Source organism: Eschscholzia californica, unplaced genomic scaffold (assembly GCF_041429995.1).
Source record: "Eschscholzia californica isolate CP2 unplaced genomic scaffold, dmEscCali1.0.p SCAF_5, whole genome shotgun sequence".
Classification (NCBI taxonomy): Eukaryota; Viridiplantae; Streptophyta; class Magnoliopsida; order Ranunculales; family Papaveraceae; genus Eschscholzia; species Eschscholzia californica.
The window spans coordinates 12,456,085-12,472,119 of record NW_028238472.1 but is presented as its reverse complement, the minus strand read 5'-3'; the positions used below and the strand labels follow the sequence as shown (position 1 = coordinate 12,472,119).

At 35.7% G+C, this 16,035-nt stretch overlaps 2 protein-coding genes and 1 pseudogene across 2 annotated transcripts; 1 reads left to right on the top strand and 2 right to left on the bottom strand.

Annotated features, from left to right (window-relative positions):
• Nucleotides 1-3,029: 3,029 nt before the first annotated feature.
• LOC147537156 (protein DMP2 pseudogene) lies at nucleotides 3,030-3,707 on the bottom strand (annotated as a pseudogene).
• A 796-nt stretch (nucleotides 3,708-4,503) lies between these two features.
• LOC147537155 (putative LRR receptor-like serine/threonine-protein kinase RKF3) lies at nucleotides 4,504-7,101 on the bottom strand. Its single transcript, XM_086644051.1, has one exon. The coding sequence runs from the start codon at nucleotides 6,680-6,682 to the stop codon at nucleotides 4,766-4,768; it is 1,917 nt and encodes a 638-aa protein (XP_086500177.1). The 5' UTR covers nucleotides 6,683-7,101; the 3' UTR covers nucleotides 4,504-4,765.
• Nucleotides 7,102-10,729: 3,628 nt separating this feature from the next.
• Nucleotides 10,730-12,036, top strand: LOC147537154 (NAC domain-containing protein 55-like). Its single transcript, XM_086639142.1, has 3 exons — nucleotides 10,730-11,050; nucleotides 11,167-11,438; nucleotides 11,784-12,036. Exons 1-3 carry the CDS (start codon nucleotides 10,828-10,830, stop codon nucleotides 11,904-11,906), a joined length of 618 nt encoding a protein of 205 aa, XP_086495268.1. The 5' UTR covers nucleotides 10,730-10,827; the 3' UTR covers nucleotides 11,907-12,036.
• Nucleotides 12,037-16,035: the final 3,999 nt, after the last annotated feature.

The window sequence follows — 16,035 nt, the reverse complement described above, 5'->3', positions numbered from 1 at the left end:
AATAGATAAAAAAAATAGTCAAAATGACCATATCCAAAACAATGTATATAGCAAATTTGTGTCGATCTAGCGTTCTCCTATATCAAACTTACCTTTTAGAGAAAAAGAAGGTTAGTGAGATTAACGCACACGTCAATCCTTCAAACATAACCTTCTAACCAGAGCCGTGGCAGAGAATTTGAGGGCCCTGGGCAAAATTTAATTGCGAGCTTTTTGTACAAAAATAAATTACGAAAAAAAAATTGAACAAAATATAAGATAATGAAAATCATAGATGACTCACATGTGTATTTATATATTATTGTTTTCTTTTTGTGAAAAAAACATTTAGCTTTCTATTTCTTAAAAAACACTTCAAAAACTAATAAAATACACCTAAAATAACAAAATGGTTAAAACAAAGTGTTGTGGAGCAAATATAAAGATTGATTTAGCAATTATATTCTCATCCAAAACAAACTTCAAAATGAGGAAGCCAAGACTCGAACCCAGGTTAGTTGCATGGACACATGTGTTGTGGAGCTATTACTCATTAGATGATTAAGTAGGTACATGTATTATATATAACATTAGCTGTGGCCCTTTTATTAGATTGGGCCCTTTTGAGGTGGGGGCCCAGGGCGGACGCCCTCCCCGCCCCCCCTCAAACACGGCTCTGCTTCTAACTTTGGAACGTACTTACTAAAAAAACATGTGAATTAATACATAAGAATGTCTGGAAACCAAGATGATTGGTTTTCTTGTTGTCTTTTATAGTTATAGACATTTATTTTGCTTGTAAACCATAATCGTATTAATATGTAGGGCAATAGAGTATAGTTCTTATCATAGAATTGAAGATACTCGCAAGGTTTGAATTCTATACCGAACCTTAAAGGGTCTAACAATCAATAGGGAAAATGAAAGCGAAATCAAGCATTTTATTGAGGTTAGAAACTCATATATCAAAACTCAAAACAAAAGTTATAACCTTAAACGATTTGGAGGAGACGTTAAAAGAACCCTTACTTGATCGACAAATAATGAGATATGGAGTCGGGAAATGTCGAATTTTGGTGCCTCTTAGCGTACCAAAAGTTTTGAGCCCAAAGTACTTTTATTTTTGTTCAAGGAGCTCAAAGTACTTAACAGAGTGGTGTTACTTGGGTAAGGTGGGGTGGCGCCTCACATACCCCAGCCCAACATGGGACCAAGACTGGGCTAGTTCTGAACAGGCCAAGCTGGCCAGCGTAGAGCCTGCTGACAGATTTTTCCTTTATTAGTACAATTTTTCACTGTGTCCTAAAAGCTGTGTCTGACGGAACATATCATGATACTCATAATATATACACATACATCACGTACACCGGGCCAGGCAGGGTGTCAATGGCCCAACCAGCTCAAACCCAAGCTCGGAACCGTCCCACGTAGTGAACTATTCTGGGCCATCTAGGTCTCGTGCCGATAAACAATATTAACCTAACATGTAACAAGAAACAAAAAACCCAAAAGTTTTAAAGGTGTCTCTCGATAGCGTTATCGGCACCTTGTTGGCAACCCCTCCATACTCTAGAAAATGGGCAAAAGAGTCTCTTCTCAAAATAGGCAGTCCCCCCCCCCCCCCCCCCCCCCCCTCCCCCTCTTCTTCGAGACTTAAATTGGTCAACTCGTGTCGATTGCATTACAAAATCTGCTTAAATCCACCAATTCCAAGTTGAGTGGGTGCGAGCTGATTTTGTGGTTGAACCCTACGACAATTACTGGATGCAACTCAAATCGGTGGAGTACGCATTTTGTTACAAATTTCAGCTCAAGTCTACCAACTCCAGAACATTGGAGTTGAAATGGGCCTATCTTGAGCCGAGTTCTGCAACACCGCTCAACCCTAGTTCACTGATTTAAACTCAAAACTTTGGAGTTGAATTTAGTAGACCTTGGTCCAAATTTTGTAATAGATTTAGTCCCAATCCACCAATTTGGGGTAGCCTCTAACAAAATATAATCAAACCAAATTTACTAAGTCAAAGGAGGTGCGGGGACGCCAATAACACTGTCCAGAGGCGTCTTCTTGTCATTTAGGAACCCTTTGTTTTAACATCTAAGTGAAGCATAAGTACACTTGGATAGATGGCGCCTGCCCCTAAAACTATAGACGGTATTGAATGCAACTCTCTATGATGTCTCTTAGTTTATAGAACCATGGATGCATACACATATAGATCACTCTTTACCACATAATAATCAAATCGCGTAGGCCTTTAATTAGATTAACCATCTCTCCTCAAATCTACAAGCGTCTAATCATTTGATTGTGTAAGCTTATTTATGATCGACTTATTTCTCCATGCGTATCCAAATATTGATTGCATGTCTTGTCACTTACGTCTGTATTTGAATGTGAGTCTTAAATTTATTTTCAAGAGTTACGATTTATTATGGATTTAATGGATCCCACCTCTTTTGTTTCATTTGTGTTTTCTTTAATGTACATTTCTATTAAGACTTCAGGGGCTCTTATAAAATTATAAACCTTTGCGTAGTGTACCCGCTGTTTATGCAAGCGTATATTTTCCTCGCGGAAGTATTTGATCGGCGATATTATAGCTGACATCGTTTTTAATAACGACGCCCTTAAGCGGTTGGGAAAGACGCCTTTTTGTGGTAAGATAGTAACACAAGAATTTGAAAACGAAAAGACCACGATAGATGCATACTAGTACAAGCACTATTTTTGAATGAAAAGACTACGGTTATATTGAACCTGTATGGTTCAAATTGCTTGTTATAGTTTAACCAGGTTATTAATTTATAGTTTAACCAGGTTATTAATCGAAATTACAGTATTTATTATAGCTCAATCATGCTCACTTCCTGTTATATATAACTAAAGAAGATTAGATAACCGACGAGAAGATCAAGAAGCATATTGGATATTGATTTAAATATATTAGTTTAATAACTTTGATCAGTACATATAATAAATTTAAGAATCGAAGATCTTCAATATTGTACACACAATGTAATAGAGGATCATACCAAACTCTTGCAAAACAAACATGTATAAAGCTCATAATATGGAGATTTTGTAACTTAAGCTATGTTCAAATGACCAGAACTATAACTACTGCGAGGTCTGGCTTGAAGGATGCCCAATCCCGTAGCGCTTGTTAGGAAACACAGCGAATACTGAAGTAGCAATGACACCAATGACTGGAGGCAAAATCATTAACAAAATTTGTTGCGAAGATTCGAAAGATGGGTAGTAACATTTGATGGTGTTAGGATCTAACAAAACAACGACGAAGAAAACTAGCAATGCCAAAAAGGCATGAACAAAGTCCCCTACTCGAAGTTTATAAGCCGATACATTATCGGATTTAGACGAAGGCCAAAGTCCATTTTTGGTTGCAACTCCATAATGACGTACACCGTCGTCACCAATATAGCTATCGGTGAAGGATGAAAAAGCACATGATAAGCCACAAACTGCAACGAGAACACCGGTTAAGTATTTGTTAATGGTGTGACAGTGACCATTCTTGGTTAAAACAGGACTGAGAAACTGAAACAAGAAAACAGTTCCAGTTGGGAGAAATTTGATTAGGTTTCCTACTCCTTTGAAGGTAATATCTCCTATTTGTTGAGTAGTACTTCTTGAGGCTTTTGCTGATAAAGAAGAAGAAGAAGCCATTTGTTGTCTTAAGGATTTAAAATGTTTATGGGATATGGGTGTTATCTTTTGCTTGAGAGTATTAGGTATTTATAAGGTGGGGATGGGAGTTAAAAAGGTTGAAGGGTTTGCTTGTAAGCAAAATGGTGACCAATAAAGTGTTAGATTAGTTGCATTCCCTTTTGAATTTGAAAATGTAATCCTTGTTAGTTTTGTAAACTATGGTATTAGGGTTCCTTATTAGTTTTGTAAACTATGGTGTTAGGGTTCCTTGTTAGTTTTGTAAACTATGGTATTAGGGTTGCTTGTTAGTGTAAAGGTACTATATATGGTTATTCTACTTGGAGTACCCTTCATTCTTTTTTTGGAAGCAAGAGATTCAAGTGAATATGTACTAGTCTCTTCAAATCTTCATTCACTCAATTATTTCTAAATTCACGATAGCGAAACAAATGACAATTGAGATTTTTATTAAGAACCTCATAATTTCGAACCATGTCCTCTAATCCAAGACGATAGTTATACATGTTGAATTTTTCATCTATTTGATATAGTCCTAGATATCTCTATCATTCTTGCATTTCCTGTATATTTTGTTCGTACGATAAGTTTCCTCGCGTGTTTTACCAAGCCAACTAAAGTCATGCTTGTGCAATATCCGAACCAGAGTATATTGGGTTTCAATTTCATTTCTCGATCCAGCGAACCAACCAAAACTCAAGCCAGATGTTTGGCAGAAAAATTCTTATGTATCAGCCTTGTAGCTCAAATTTTTCATCTTTTTCTCAATGCTCTCAAGAAACATCAGGTAGACAGAAGGCGGTATAATTGAAAAGCATAACATGGCTCAACTATTTTTCTTAAGCAGTAAGATTCGAATTCTGTTCGATAAAGAAACATACACGTTACAGCCCAACCAAAGTGGGTTTCATACAGAACTGACGGCTCAGCTCTATCACATTCTCTTGTTTTTCCTAATACAAGTAAAAGAGATAGAACATCACTCGGTCCCAACTTGACCAAGGAATAAAGAATAGCTACTAATACCCAGTATACAATCTAAACTAAAGATGGAGACTGAGCTTCAAAAGAAGTTCATTCAAAATATGATGGGGATTACCTGCTCTGACTTTTGTTAGAACTTAGGTTATCACCATCAGGTGTAAATGCTTGATATCCAGTAGAACTAGAAAGATAACCTGAACCACTACTACTTGCTGATTTCTCAATATCACTTATTTCTGCTACAATTGAAATAGGTCGATCGGGAATTGCAGGAACAGGCATATCAGTTTCCATTATCTTCACAATATGCTCCATTGTCGGCCTAGCATATAACTGTGGATGAGAACAAAGAACACCGATCATTACGTATTTCTCCATGATTTCTGGAGGTCCTAACTCCGGCATTCCTTTTTCTATAACACTCAACCCTCTTCCTCTTTTAACTAATGACCAAGCCCAATCTGTCAAGAGAGAAGTATTGTTTGAACTAGTAGAAAGAATCGCTTTTTTCCCACTCAAAAGCTCGAGTAGAAGAACCCCGAAACTATAAACATCACTTCTCTCTGTTAATTGCCCATATAAAGCATATTCAGGAGCAACATAACCTAGAGTCCCAGCTACTCTAGTGCTCAAATGAGTAATACCTTCTGGGGTAAACTTTGCCAACCCAAAATCTGCAACTTTAGCTTCAAAATTCTCATCTAAGAGAATATTACCCGCCTTTATATCTCGGTGAATGATAGTCGGTTGTGCTCCATAATGCAAGTAAGCTAAACCTCTAGCCATTCCAAGGGCAATCTTCTGACGAATCGACCAACTCAACTTCTGAGTAGACCCAAATAGATGATCATGTAAGCTTCCATTTCGCATCAAATCACAAACGAGTATCCTCTGATGCCCTTCGTAAGTAGTACTAGCCGTACAATATCCTCTTAAAGCGACTAAATTCACGTGTCTAACACTAGCAATAACCTCAACTTCATGGGTAAAACTAACATCTCCGGCGGCAGAACAGTTCTTGAATCTCTTCAAAGCAACCTCAGTTCCATCGGGTAAAATCCCCTTATAAACATTACCATATCCGCCTCTCCCTATTATATTATCTCTTGAAAAATTTCTAGTCGCTCGTTTAATTTCATCGAACGTATATCGAACTAGACTAGTACTAGCTCCAATCGACTCCAACCCAGAGAACGTTCTCGTCACTATATTAACTTGTTTCCTCCTCCTCTTTCTTATTTTCCGATATCGTTTGAACAAAAAGAAGAGCAATCCGAGTAACCCTAAGAAACCAATACTAAAACCTAATGAAACCCCAATAATGACACCCTTATGTTTCTTATTAGTCGAAGTATGAAGAGATAAATCAAGTGAGAATAAACATTTAGCAGTTCCTTCATCTAATGGTCCAAATTGATTAACCAAACCAGCAGCATAAATTGCAGGATACATCGAGCAATCCGTGACGTTTCCGACGTCCGGACCAGGAAGATAAGATGCTTGAAGACGAGACATGCTCGTCGTACACAAAGCACAAGGAGAATTGTCATTCAAAGACTGGTTACAAGATTGATAAACATCTTGTAATAAAGAATTGGGAACTAGGGTTTCAAATTCAGATTTAGATGTTATGTTCATACAACCTTGTGAAATCCAATTAGTTTGAAACCCACAAGATGATCTAATATCAAAATTAGGGAGAAATTCATAAACTAGGGTTTGGTAAGTGTTCCAACAAGCTTCAGAAGAATTAAGAGGAGGGAGAAAAAACCCACTTGCCTTTAAGTAATCAGATTGAACTAGACGAAGACCTTGAAGGATGTATCTACACTCTGTTGAGCTTTGAGGCTTTGAATGTTTTGATTGTTGAACAAAATTGTTAAGAAGAGTGAAGTTCATAGGACATGAATGATTTTCAGCTAATCTTCTATTAGAGAATTTGTTATGTTTATCAAAAAACCCTAAAATTGGTGTGAAATGAACCAAGAAGAAGAAGAAGAAGAGTAGAATGAAGAAAGGAGATGACATTTGAGAGAATTAGGGTTTTGTTAAAAGATCTAGAAATCTTTGATTTTTGAGTGAGGGGGGAAGCTAGCATTGTTGGATTATTGGGTTTTGATCATAAAAGTTGGTGAATGGATTGACTTTAAGGGTTTTGGTAAATGAATTTGAAAAGGGTAGGGTTAAAAAAAAGAGGGAGAACCAATCCAAGAAGAAGCAGCCAGTTTTGAGTTTTTGACAGTTGTTGGGACCAGTGAAACTGTTTTTTGAGTACAGAATCTGTGAACGAATGAGTTTTAGCCGTTGGATTGAATAAAGTCAAAGGATCCTAAGGTTGATTTGTTCTGTGAAAACTGACGTGTCGATTTCAAGAAATTGATGATCGAGGCGGCGCGCGAAAGACAAAAGAAGGAGAAAGGAACCTCATTTCCCCCCAAAATCCGCCCACCAACTAGTTTACTACTTGAGACAATAATTCAGTTTCCGCCCACCAACTAGTTGATGTTTGGGAGTTGGGACAACAACTAGCTTGTATAAGAGCATCTGCAATGGACACTCAATCTCTAACCGTCAGAAGGCTAGGTATGATTTTTTGGAGTTTCTGTTAAAAAATCATTTATAATGGGACACTTTGTTAGACACTCTATTAAGAGGTGGACACATTTATTATAGAGTGTCTAGAGAGATAAACTCTAAAACTAGAGTGTCTCTTTGAGACTCTCTAATCTCACATTAAAATTTACACCAATAGAAACCTTTTCTTTTTAACTACTTTTTCCTTGTTCAATTTAAGAGTGACATGTGCACTGAGTAAAGAGATTTTAGAGATCTCCATTGGAGACAAAAAAAAAATTTAGAGTGTCTCTCTATTGACACTTAAGAAAGAGAATCTTTATTTGACACTTGACAACTATACTTTAGAGTTTTTGTTAGAGTGTCTCATTGGAGATTATAGATCTTGGAGTCCATTGAAGGTCTGTTCGCAGACCCTAGATCTGGTGAACCGGATCTGGTTCACTAGATCTAGAGAGAGATGTGAGGTTGGTAAAAAAAAAAAATTAGAGAGAGAAAGGAATTTTTTTTGTATGTTTGAAGGTCGGTGAAGACGGTGAGGTGGCGAGAAAGTGAGGTGGCAGAGAGAGGTTATGAGATGGAGGAGAGAGAAATAATGACTGGTTAACGGTGTTATAACGAAATCTGAAAAATGGGGCCATCTGGATATTTGTGACAAAGTACTAAGCAGGAAACCAGTCACAAAGTTGCGGGCTATTTGGGAAATAACCCTTTAGTTGTTAATGTGTGACTTTTTGTTAGAGTTTATAAAACAAATTAAAACTTATTAGAGTTTAAAAAAATTTATTTTGACTAATAATATTTAAAAAAATGCCCGTTGGATTTGCTCCAATGGTAGATCAAATCCAACGACCAGATTTAGCACCCAATAAAACTGTTGGGAGTCCCCATCGGTCATGTTGGGACCTCCAGCCGACCCAAACTGTCGCGACTCAAAATTCAAATTTTGGTCCACTACCGACTTGGTTGGAGTTGCTCTAAAACCTAAACTCATTACATCTTGTTTTCATTTTTTGTTTCCGAAAATAAATTAGTTGTGTATTATAATCTCAAATCTTCTGGCTGACGACAGGGTCGGATTAGGCCCAAAGTCACCAAAGCAGCGACTTTGGTCCAGGGTCATAAAGATGTCATAGGGCGTCCAAAAATATTAGAGTAGAAATAAAGCAACAAAATTTCTAATAATTAAAAGAAATTTAGCTCGGTGGGCTAGCATTTACATTTTACTTATGAGGTCATGGGTTCAATCCACTGGAACTAAGATTTGACAATAATAAAAGATCTCTAGAACTAATGTAGTTTCCAAAGGTCCTATTTTATTTATTTCACATTTCTTGATCTATTAATAAACATCATATTAAGTAGTTTTTGTGAAAGAATGAAAAATCGACATATTTCGGTTGAAATTGATGAAATATGTCTGTTTTTCAGACGAGGGAAACGAAAAATAACTTACAAAAATTTCGTGTAGATTTTCTGTTGAAATATTACGATGTTTGGATTTAGATTTCGAAATATTCAAAATTTGACGATGAAAGCAGACTTTCATCCTTTCTTCCCCATCTTTTGGTGGATTTCTTGTTGATTTATTTTCTATTTCATTGTGTTTAATCTTCTCCATGAAAACCCCATGAAATGACAGCTAGGTTCGAAGATTTTATATGAAACCCTAGAGAGAGAAAGTGGGCGGCGAGAGGAAGAAGACGAAGAAAAAACTTTGTTCTTCAAACCCTAATCTATTAAAAAAGTTTTAAGGGCGCCCCTCATAAGTGTAAAAGGCACCTCTCTCAAGGCAGACGCCTTTGACACTTACGGAGTGCACCTTTGCAACTTTCCTTTGTTTTTAGTTATTTTGCCTTCAGGTCTTGTAATGTTATAGATTTGTTATTTAACTCTGACTTAACTATGTGATTGCAATTTACACCTCAAACCTACTGATTTTGTTACAAATCTGTTACTTCTTTTCATTATTTCCCTTCATATCACCTATTATCAACTATAATAATACTATAATAATAACCATGTTCTATTTAGGCTTCATGATGGATAAAATATATTGAAATACAAATCCAATATATTTCTATCATTTTTGTGATTTTGTAAAATTTCATCACTCACCCAAATATTTTCACGAAACTTTTTCACATTTGGATCGACCGAAATTTTCACCGAAATCGAAATTTCATTTTTATGGTTCAATTGATTACGTTTTGTTGTATGATTTGAATCTAAATTTACCTTTTTTCCTCATTCTCAAAAAGAAACTATTATATGGATTTATGTTTTCATCCTCTGTAGTGTAAAAGAAACTAGTATATAAGACTAAAGAATTGCTAGTTTGCATTAAGTTTTTTTTGTTGAGAGTGTTTGCATCTAAGTTCACTACTAGTTAGGGTTATTTCCCAAATAGCCTCCAACTTTATGACCGGTTTCCCACCTAGCTCCCTACTTTATCAAAAATACCCAGATGACCTTATTTTTCAGTTACCGTTATAACACCGTTAACTAGTCACCACTTCTCTTTCCTCCATCTCATCACCTATCTCTGCCATCTCATCTTCCCGCCACCTCATCGTCTTCACCGGCGAAGGTCGCGGATCAGTCAATTTTCCGGCCGGCGACTTTCAAACATAAAAAAAATATCTTTTTTTCCTCTCCTCTCTAAAAAATTCATCTCTCTCCCCTTTGCCAGAGTTGTATAGACGGAGAGAGGAAAAAAAATTGGATGATTTATGTTCTAACTAAAAGTGCACCCAGAAAGAGAATTTTCTGGGTCTGCCACTGTTTACGCCTTTAGGTGCTCTAGAACAATTCAACATTAGAAATGAGAAATTGATTGATAAAGGTACACTAGCAAAATTAGGAGACGGTATTAAAGGCCCCCCTGTTCCTGTGTTTGCTTTGGCCCGCGCCACCCAAGGGCCGACCCTGACTGAAGGTATTGAAAATCTTATCATAAGATTCCAACAATTCAAGGAACCCGAAATGTATCGCCTTCCTTTACTTCCAATCTCATAGTTCCAGCAACAGTGTCTATTTTCTAGTCAACAAGAGAAGCAAAACCCAACTCTCTATTGTTTTTTTATTTGTAAGTGGAAATTCTTTGGTTGGTTTGAAGTGGTTTTTAGGGTAGAGTAGATGAATTGAAGAAACATGGAAATCTACAATTTGGTGTGAAAGAGAATTTGAATCGAGAGGTGGGTTTTAATGGATGAAGGGGTCTCAGTTGTACAGGTTCTTCTACTCTTAATATGGATTTAATGAGAATTCTTATAGTTAGATCTCTTGTTCTTTTTAATGGAGGAAAGTTTGAGGAATTTGTTTCGGTTTTGTGGAGATTTTACAAATCCCGTAACTTCAGGCTGGCCATTGCCCCACCCATGCCTAAACCGATTTCCTTTCAAACTCCCATTTCCCTTTCCCTATCCAACTCCGAATCTGAAAAACCGGAAGAAATGGAAGCTTCTCACTTCTATATATATATATATATATATATATATTGCATGCAAATTATGTGGTTTTTCTCTATAGGGTTATGCTAATTAATTACTAGTTTTTTGGTATTATTTTCATCATAATTTTATCAATATTACTTGAATATGGAGAAATCATCACAAGGAAGTAGCAGTGTTAACAGAGAATATAATAAAACGAATGATGATTACTGGGCTAGGTTTCCGAGAGGCACTTACTTTAAACCTAGGGATGAAGAACTGATTAAAGATTATCTGTATAGGAATGTTAATAATCTTCAATTACCATTGAATAAAATCTATGAAGTTGATGTCTACTCAGTTTCTCCTGATCAATTGTCTTCATCAGGTTAGTATTACTATTATATATGCTTCTCTCTCTTTCTGTCTTCTTTTTAATTTGGTAATTCCTGACCTAATATTAAATTTTGTTAGGGGGTAATGTTGTAATTATATTGGTTGTAGGTAAGTACAAGGGATACGGAGGTTGTTCGGAGATGTATTTCTTTACATCGAGAGAAAGAAAATATCCAAAAGGAAAGAGGCCAAGAAGAGATGTTGGAGATGGTTGGTGGAAAGCTACTCGAACAGACAAGATCATACATTGTGGACATGGCACCCGAATTGGTCGTAAGAAAGTTTTAGTTTTTCATAGTGGAAAAGATCGTCATAAAACTGATTGGGTTATGCATGAATATGAGCTCTCTAACAAAGATGACGAGAATGACAAGACCAAGGTATATATTTAAGTCTCTAGCTTTTATTATTATTTTTAAGTTAGGTTGATATATATGTCAAGCCACTATCTCCGCCGGATTCCGACCAGAACAGGTGGCCGAACAAGATTAATCTCTCTATAAACTTGTCCGAACACATACCCGAACAAGATTCAGCTGGAATAGTGGTTGGACAAAGGTCATTATCCAAAAAAAAAGGTCTACATGTCCCTTGTCCAACCTATGTGCGTTATTTTACATGTTTAGAACTTAAGATTATAAAATTTAGGTCTAGGGTTTTGTTTATTCTTTTGTCAAAATCATATTTAAAATCTGACTCATGTATATTCTTATTTTCTGATGCAGTTTGAAAGAACTGTTCTCTGTAAGATTTATAAGAAAAAAGCTTCAAATGGGATGAACTTCATGATGCAGGGAGCTTTTCTATTTTGGGGAATTGTTTTCAGTTTAGGATTTCTGTTATTCTAGTGTTTTATTTTTTTAGGAGTTGTTCTTTGAGTTTGACTAAGATTAGTAAACCCTAGGCCCATATAAAGAGGGTCTAGTAGTTGTTTCAGTCATTCAAGTTTGATCAATAAAATTCAGTATTTTAGTTTAATCTTATTAGTTTTAATTCTACAAGTCTTAAGACGGAGATCTAAAGACTTTTTCTAGGTTTTAAAAGTTTTAGACGAAGTTCTAATTCTTTTACTGAGTTTTCCGCTGCGTCAGTCTCCTCCACTTCAAAGAAACTAGCTTCGAGTTTACTAATTGATTAGAAGGTTATCTTGAATGGTACACCCTCAGAATACTTTGTCGTGAATTGTGCATGGGAATCATCAAACTATCTGATTGGACCGAAGACTTTATTAAGTCACAGGAAAATTTCTGATTATAATTGTGATGCGATTCAAACTCCCTTTTCACCCTAAAAATAAACTTGTACAGATCATGAGTATAGTGATTAAAAATTATGAACTTCGATGCGTTCGAATAAAATACTTGTCAATCCATGTGAAACATTTTGAGATTCGCAAAATTCTGAGAACGGATCTTCATGTGAAGGAAATTTAATTGGACTGGAGTCTAACTTGCGAAGTTTCTCACCTTCTTTTTAATCAACTTCCTTTGACCAAATTTTCCGAACCACTTCAATTTCCTGAACAACGTCTTTTGTCTCAATTTCCTGAACAACTTCCTTTAACTCAATTTTGTTAGCAACTGACTCAATTTCTTGTATCACTTCTTAAACGACTTCATTTGACTCAATTTTCTGAACAACTTCTTCCGAAACAAATCTTTCATCGTGCAAATTGATATTAGTAGACTTGTCTGTGAACACAATAACCTCATATTTTGCTTCATGAATAATGTTAGTTGAATTGTCGATTATTACAACTTGTGGTTGTTCAACATTCTCCAGGGGAGCTTCTTTTACGTTTTTTGTATTAACGCGGGGTTATTCTTCCCTCAGAAATTCAAAGTTTCTATAGTCCCGCTCCCAAGCTTCAGCGTTTAAGGCCAAGTTGTATGCGTCTTGAACAGTCCATAAATTAAGTAACCTCATCTTTTCTCCCAAGCTACATCTCAAGCTAAATTTTAACCCGTTCAGAAATCGATCTATTAGCATATTATTAAGTTCTCTAAAGTTTTCAATACTATTTCTTTGAGCCAGTCTTGAGAACTCCTCATATACTCACCCACTGAACGCAACTCTTGTCTACAGTTTTGGTATATTCTGAATAAGTTTTGTTGATAATCAGGAGGTAAGAACCTCTCTCTCAGTTTTGGTATATTCTGAATAAGTTTTGTTGATAATCAGGAGGTAAGAACCTCTCTCTCAGATTCTCTTTCATAGATGACCAACTCTGGATGGGTGCCTTTTCTTGTCTCATTCTTAGGTGTTGCAATTGATCTCACCAATCTGCAACACTCCCTTTAAGTCTAGAAGCAATAATTTTAACTATCTGCTCATTCAGAAATTAGTCGACATATTGACTTGTCGTTCAACCTTATCTAGCCAATCGAAGAACTCTTCTATAGTTAAATACCCATCGGAAATTGGTACCTCTTTATTGATCTTGTACTCATTGTAATCTCTACGTGGGTAAACTTGAATTGAAAAAATTGTTACCATGATAATATCTCTCCATATTGATTGATTGATAAAAAAAATAGGAAAAACAATATTATGATTCTTTTTTTCTTTTCTTTTTTGATTTTTTTTTTAACCAACTTTAGATGCATCATTGGCAAATCCATCGATGTGTTCTAAAGTGATCTCGCGTAGATGATATCGAACCAAGCAATTCCTCGCTCTTAAACTTTACTACTAAAATAATTAGATTTGAAGTGGAGGAGACTGATGCAGGGAGAATTTCTGAAGATATTCCAAGAATCTTGGATATCTTCAGATCTAGAAATTTTAGTAGTTTTTAATTTTTGAGAATTGTTTTCAATTTAGGATTTCTATTATTCTAGTGTTTTATTTTATTAGGAGTTGCTATTTGAGTTTGACTAAGATTAGAAAACCCTAGGCCTATATAAAGAGGGTCTAGTAGTTGTTTCAGTCATTCAATGCAGTCAATAAAAATTCAGTATAAATTTTCTTAGTTTAGGTTCTATAGTCTTTATACGAAGATCTAAAGGCTTTTCTGGGTTCTATAAGTTTTAGACAAAGTTCTAATTCTTTTTTCGGAATTTTCCGCTGCATCAGTTGGCATCAAGGCGAGGTTTCTTCTGGCTTAATGGCAGAAGGCAAGGCTAGAAACACAACCTTCGACGGTGATCGGAGCATCAAGGCTGCATGGTTAGCATTAGACAGAATACAACATCAATTAGACCAACTCGTGGAGAGGTTTCTTCTCAATCACTTTATTCATGATCCTTGCATATTTATTTTTGGGGTGAAGAGGAAGATTCAACTCAACCATAAGTATCTTGATTATATCATAACTCAATCTGTTCAAATCTGAGTATTTGGTTACTCTTATACATAACTCACAGAAAAGTTGCATTAAGGGAGTACCAATCACCATGACAGCGAAATCGATTAGTAAACTCGAGGCGAGTTTCTTTGAAGTGGAGGAGACTGATGCAGGGAGAATTTCTGAAGATATTCCAAGAATCTTGGATATCTTCAGATCTAGTTATTTTATTAGTTTTCTATTTTTAGGAATTGTTTTCAGTTTAAGATTTCTCTTATTCTAGTGTTTGTTTTATTAGGAGTTGCTATTTGAGTTTGACTAAGATTAGAAAATCCTAGGCCTATATAAAGAGGGTATATTAGTTGTTTCGATCATTCAATTCAATCAATAAAAATTCAGTATTTTAGTATTAAATCTTCTTAGTTTCGGTTCTATAAGTTTTAGACTAAGATCTAATTCTTTTCGGAATTTTCCGTTGCGTCACTATATAAAGAGGGTCTAGTAGTTGTCTCAATCATTCAAGTTGATCAATAAAGTTCGGTATCTTAGTAATAAATTTTCTTAGTTTAGGTTCTATAGTCTTTATACGGATCTAAAGGCTTTTCTGGGTTCTTATTAGGTTTTCTAATCTTTGTCAAACTCAAAGAACAACTCCTACAAAAATAAAACACTAGAATAACAAAAATCTCAAACTGAAAATAATTCCCCAAAATAAGAAAACTACTAAAATAACTAGATCTAAAGATATCCAAGATTCTTGGAATATCTTTAGAAAATCTCCCTGCATCACTTCAACAATCCGGTGATAATTGAAGCTTTAAATAATGAGGTAAATGAAGGTCAGAATAATAATAATCCAGCGGCAAACAAAAACAATAATGATCCCTCCTCCACTCATATTGGAGATTCATCTGATAGCAACGACTGGTGGATCGAAGCTTTATATGATCTGATCTATTCTCCGAATCTGATGGACTTGGACAACCAGACGACAAATGAAAATGGTATAAGTTCAAACAACAATCCAGTAAACAATTTGGCGAATGGGATCAAAAATAGTAGTAATAATCAGGTCATGAAGAATGAAGGTGAGCTTGTATAAATATTTTATCCTCCCTTAATGGAGATTCATTAGATAGCAATGATTCTTTGTGGATAAAAGCTTTAGAAGATCTCGTCCGTTCTCCCGTCAAAGCTTTAGATAGCAATGTGGTGAATAATAATAATGATGACGATTCATCTATAGCCACAATTGTTGTATTATAGCTTTAAATGATCTCATCCCTTGTGCAAATAGGATGAACTTGGCCGAATCGTGACAAATGAAAATGGTGAAATGAAGAATGATGATGAAGCTCATCTACAAGTAAACAATGTGGTGAATAATAATCAGGTCATGAGGAATGAAGGTGGTCGGAATAATAATAATACTAATAACAATAGGCCAGCGCTTTGGGGAAAGCAAAATAATTTCCGGAGCGTGAAGACTTGGTAAAAAATTGGTCAATTTTGTTTGATAATTTTATTTTGTAAGTTGTTATAGGGAAATAAATTTAGGGACTTAAAAAACAATTTTAAATTTAGGAAAATAAAAATAAAAAACCCTCCACCTCACCTCACTCTCTCTCCACCTCACCTCTCTCTCCACCTCACCTCTCTCTCTCTCTCTCTCTCTCTCTCTCTCTCTCCCC

Coding starts and splice junctions, on each gene's coding strand:
- LOC147537155 (XM_086644051.1), bottom strand. CDS start 6,682: ATGTCATCTCCTTTCTTCATTCTACTCTTCTTCTTCTTCTTCTTGGTT.
- LOC147537154 (XM_086639142.1), top strand. CDS start 10,828: ATGGAGAAATCATCACAAGGAAGTAGCAGTGTTAACAGAGAATATAAT. Junction 11,051..11,166: donor TGATCAATTGTCTTCATCAG/GTTAGTATTACT, acceptor TATTGGTTGTAG/GTAAGTACAAGGGATACGGA. Junction 11,439..11,783: donor ACGAGAATGACAAGACCAAG/GTATATATTTAA, acceptor TTTCTGATGCAG/TTTGAAAGAACTGTTCTCTG.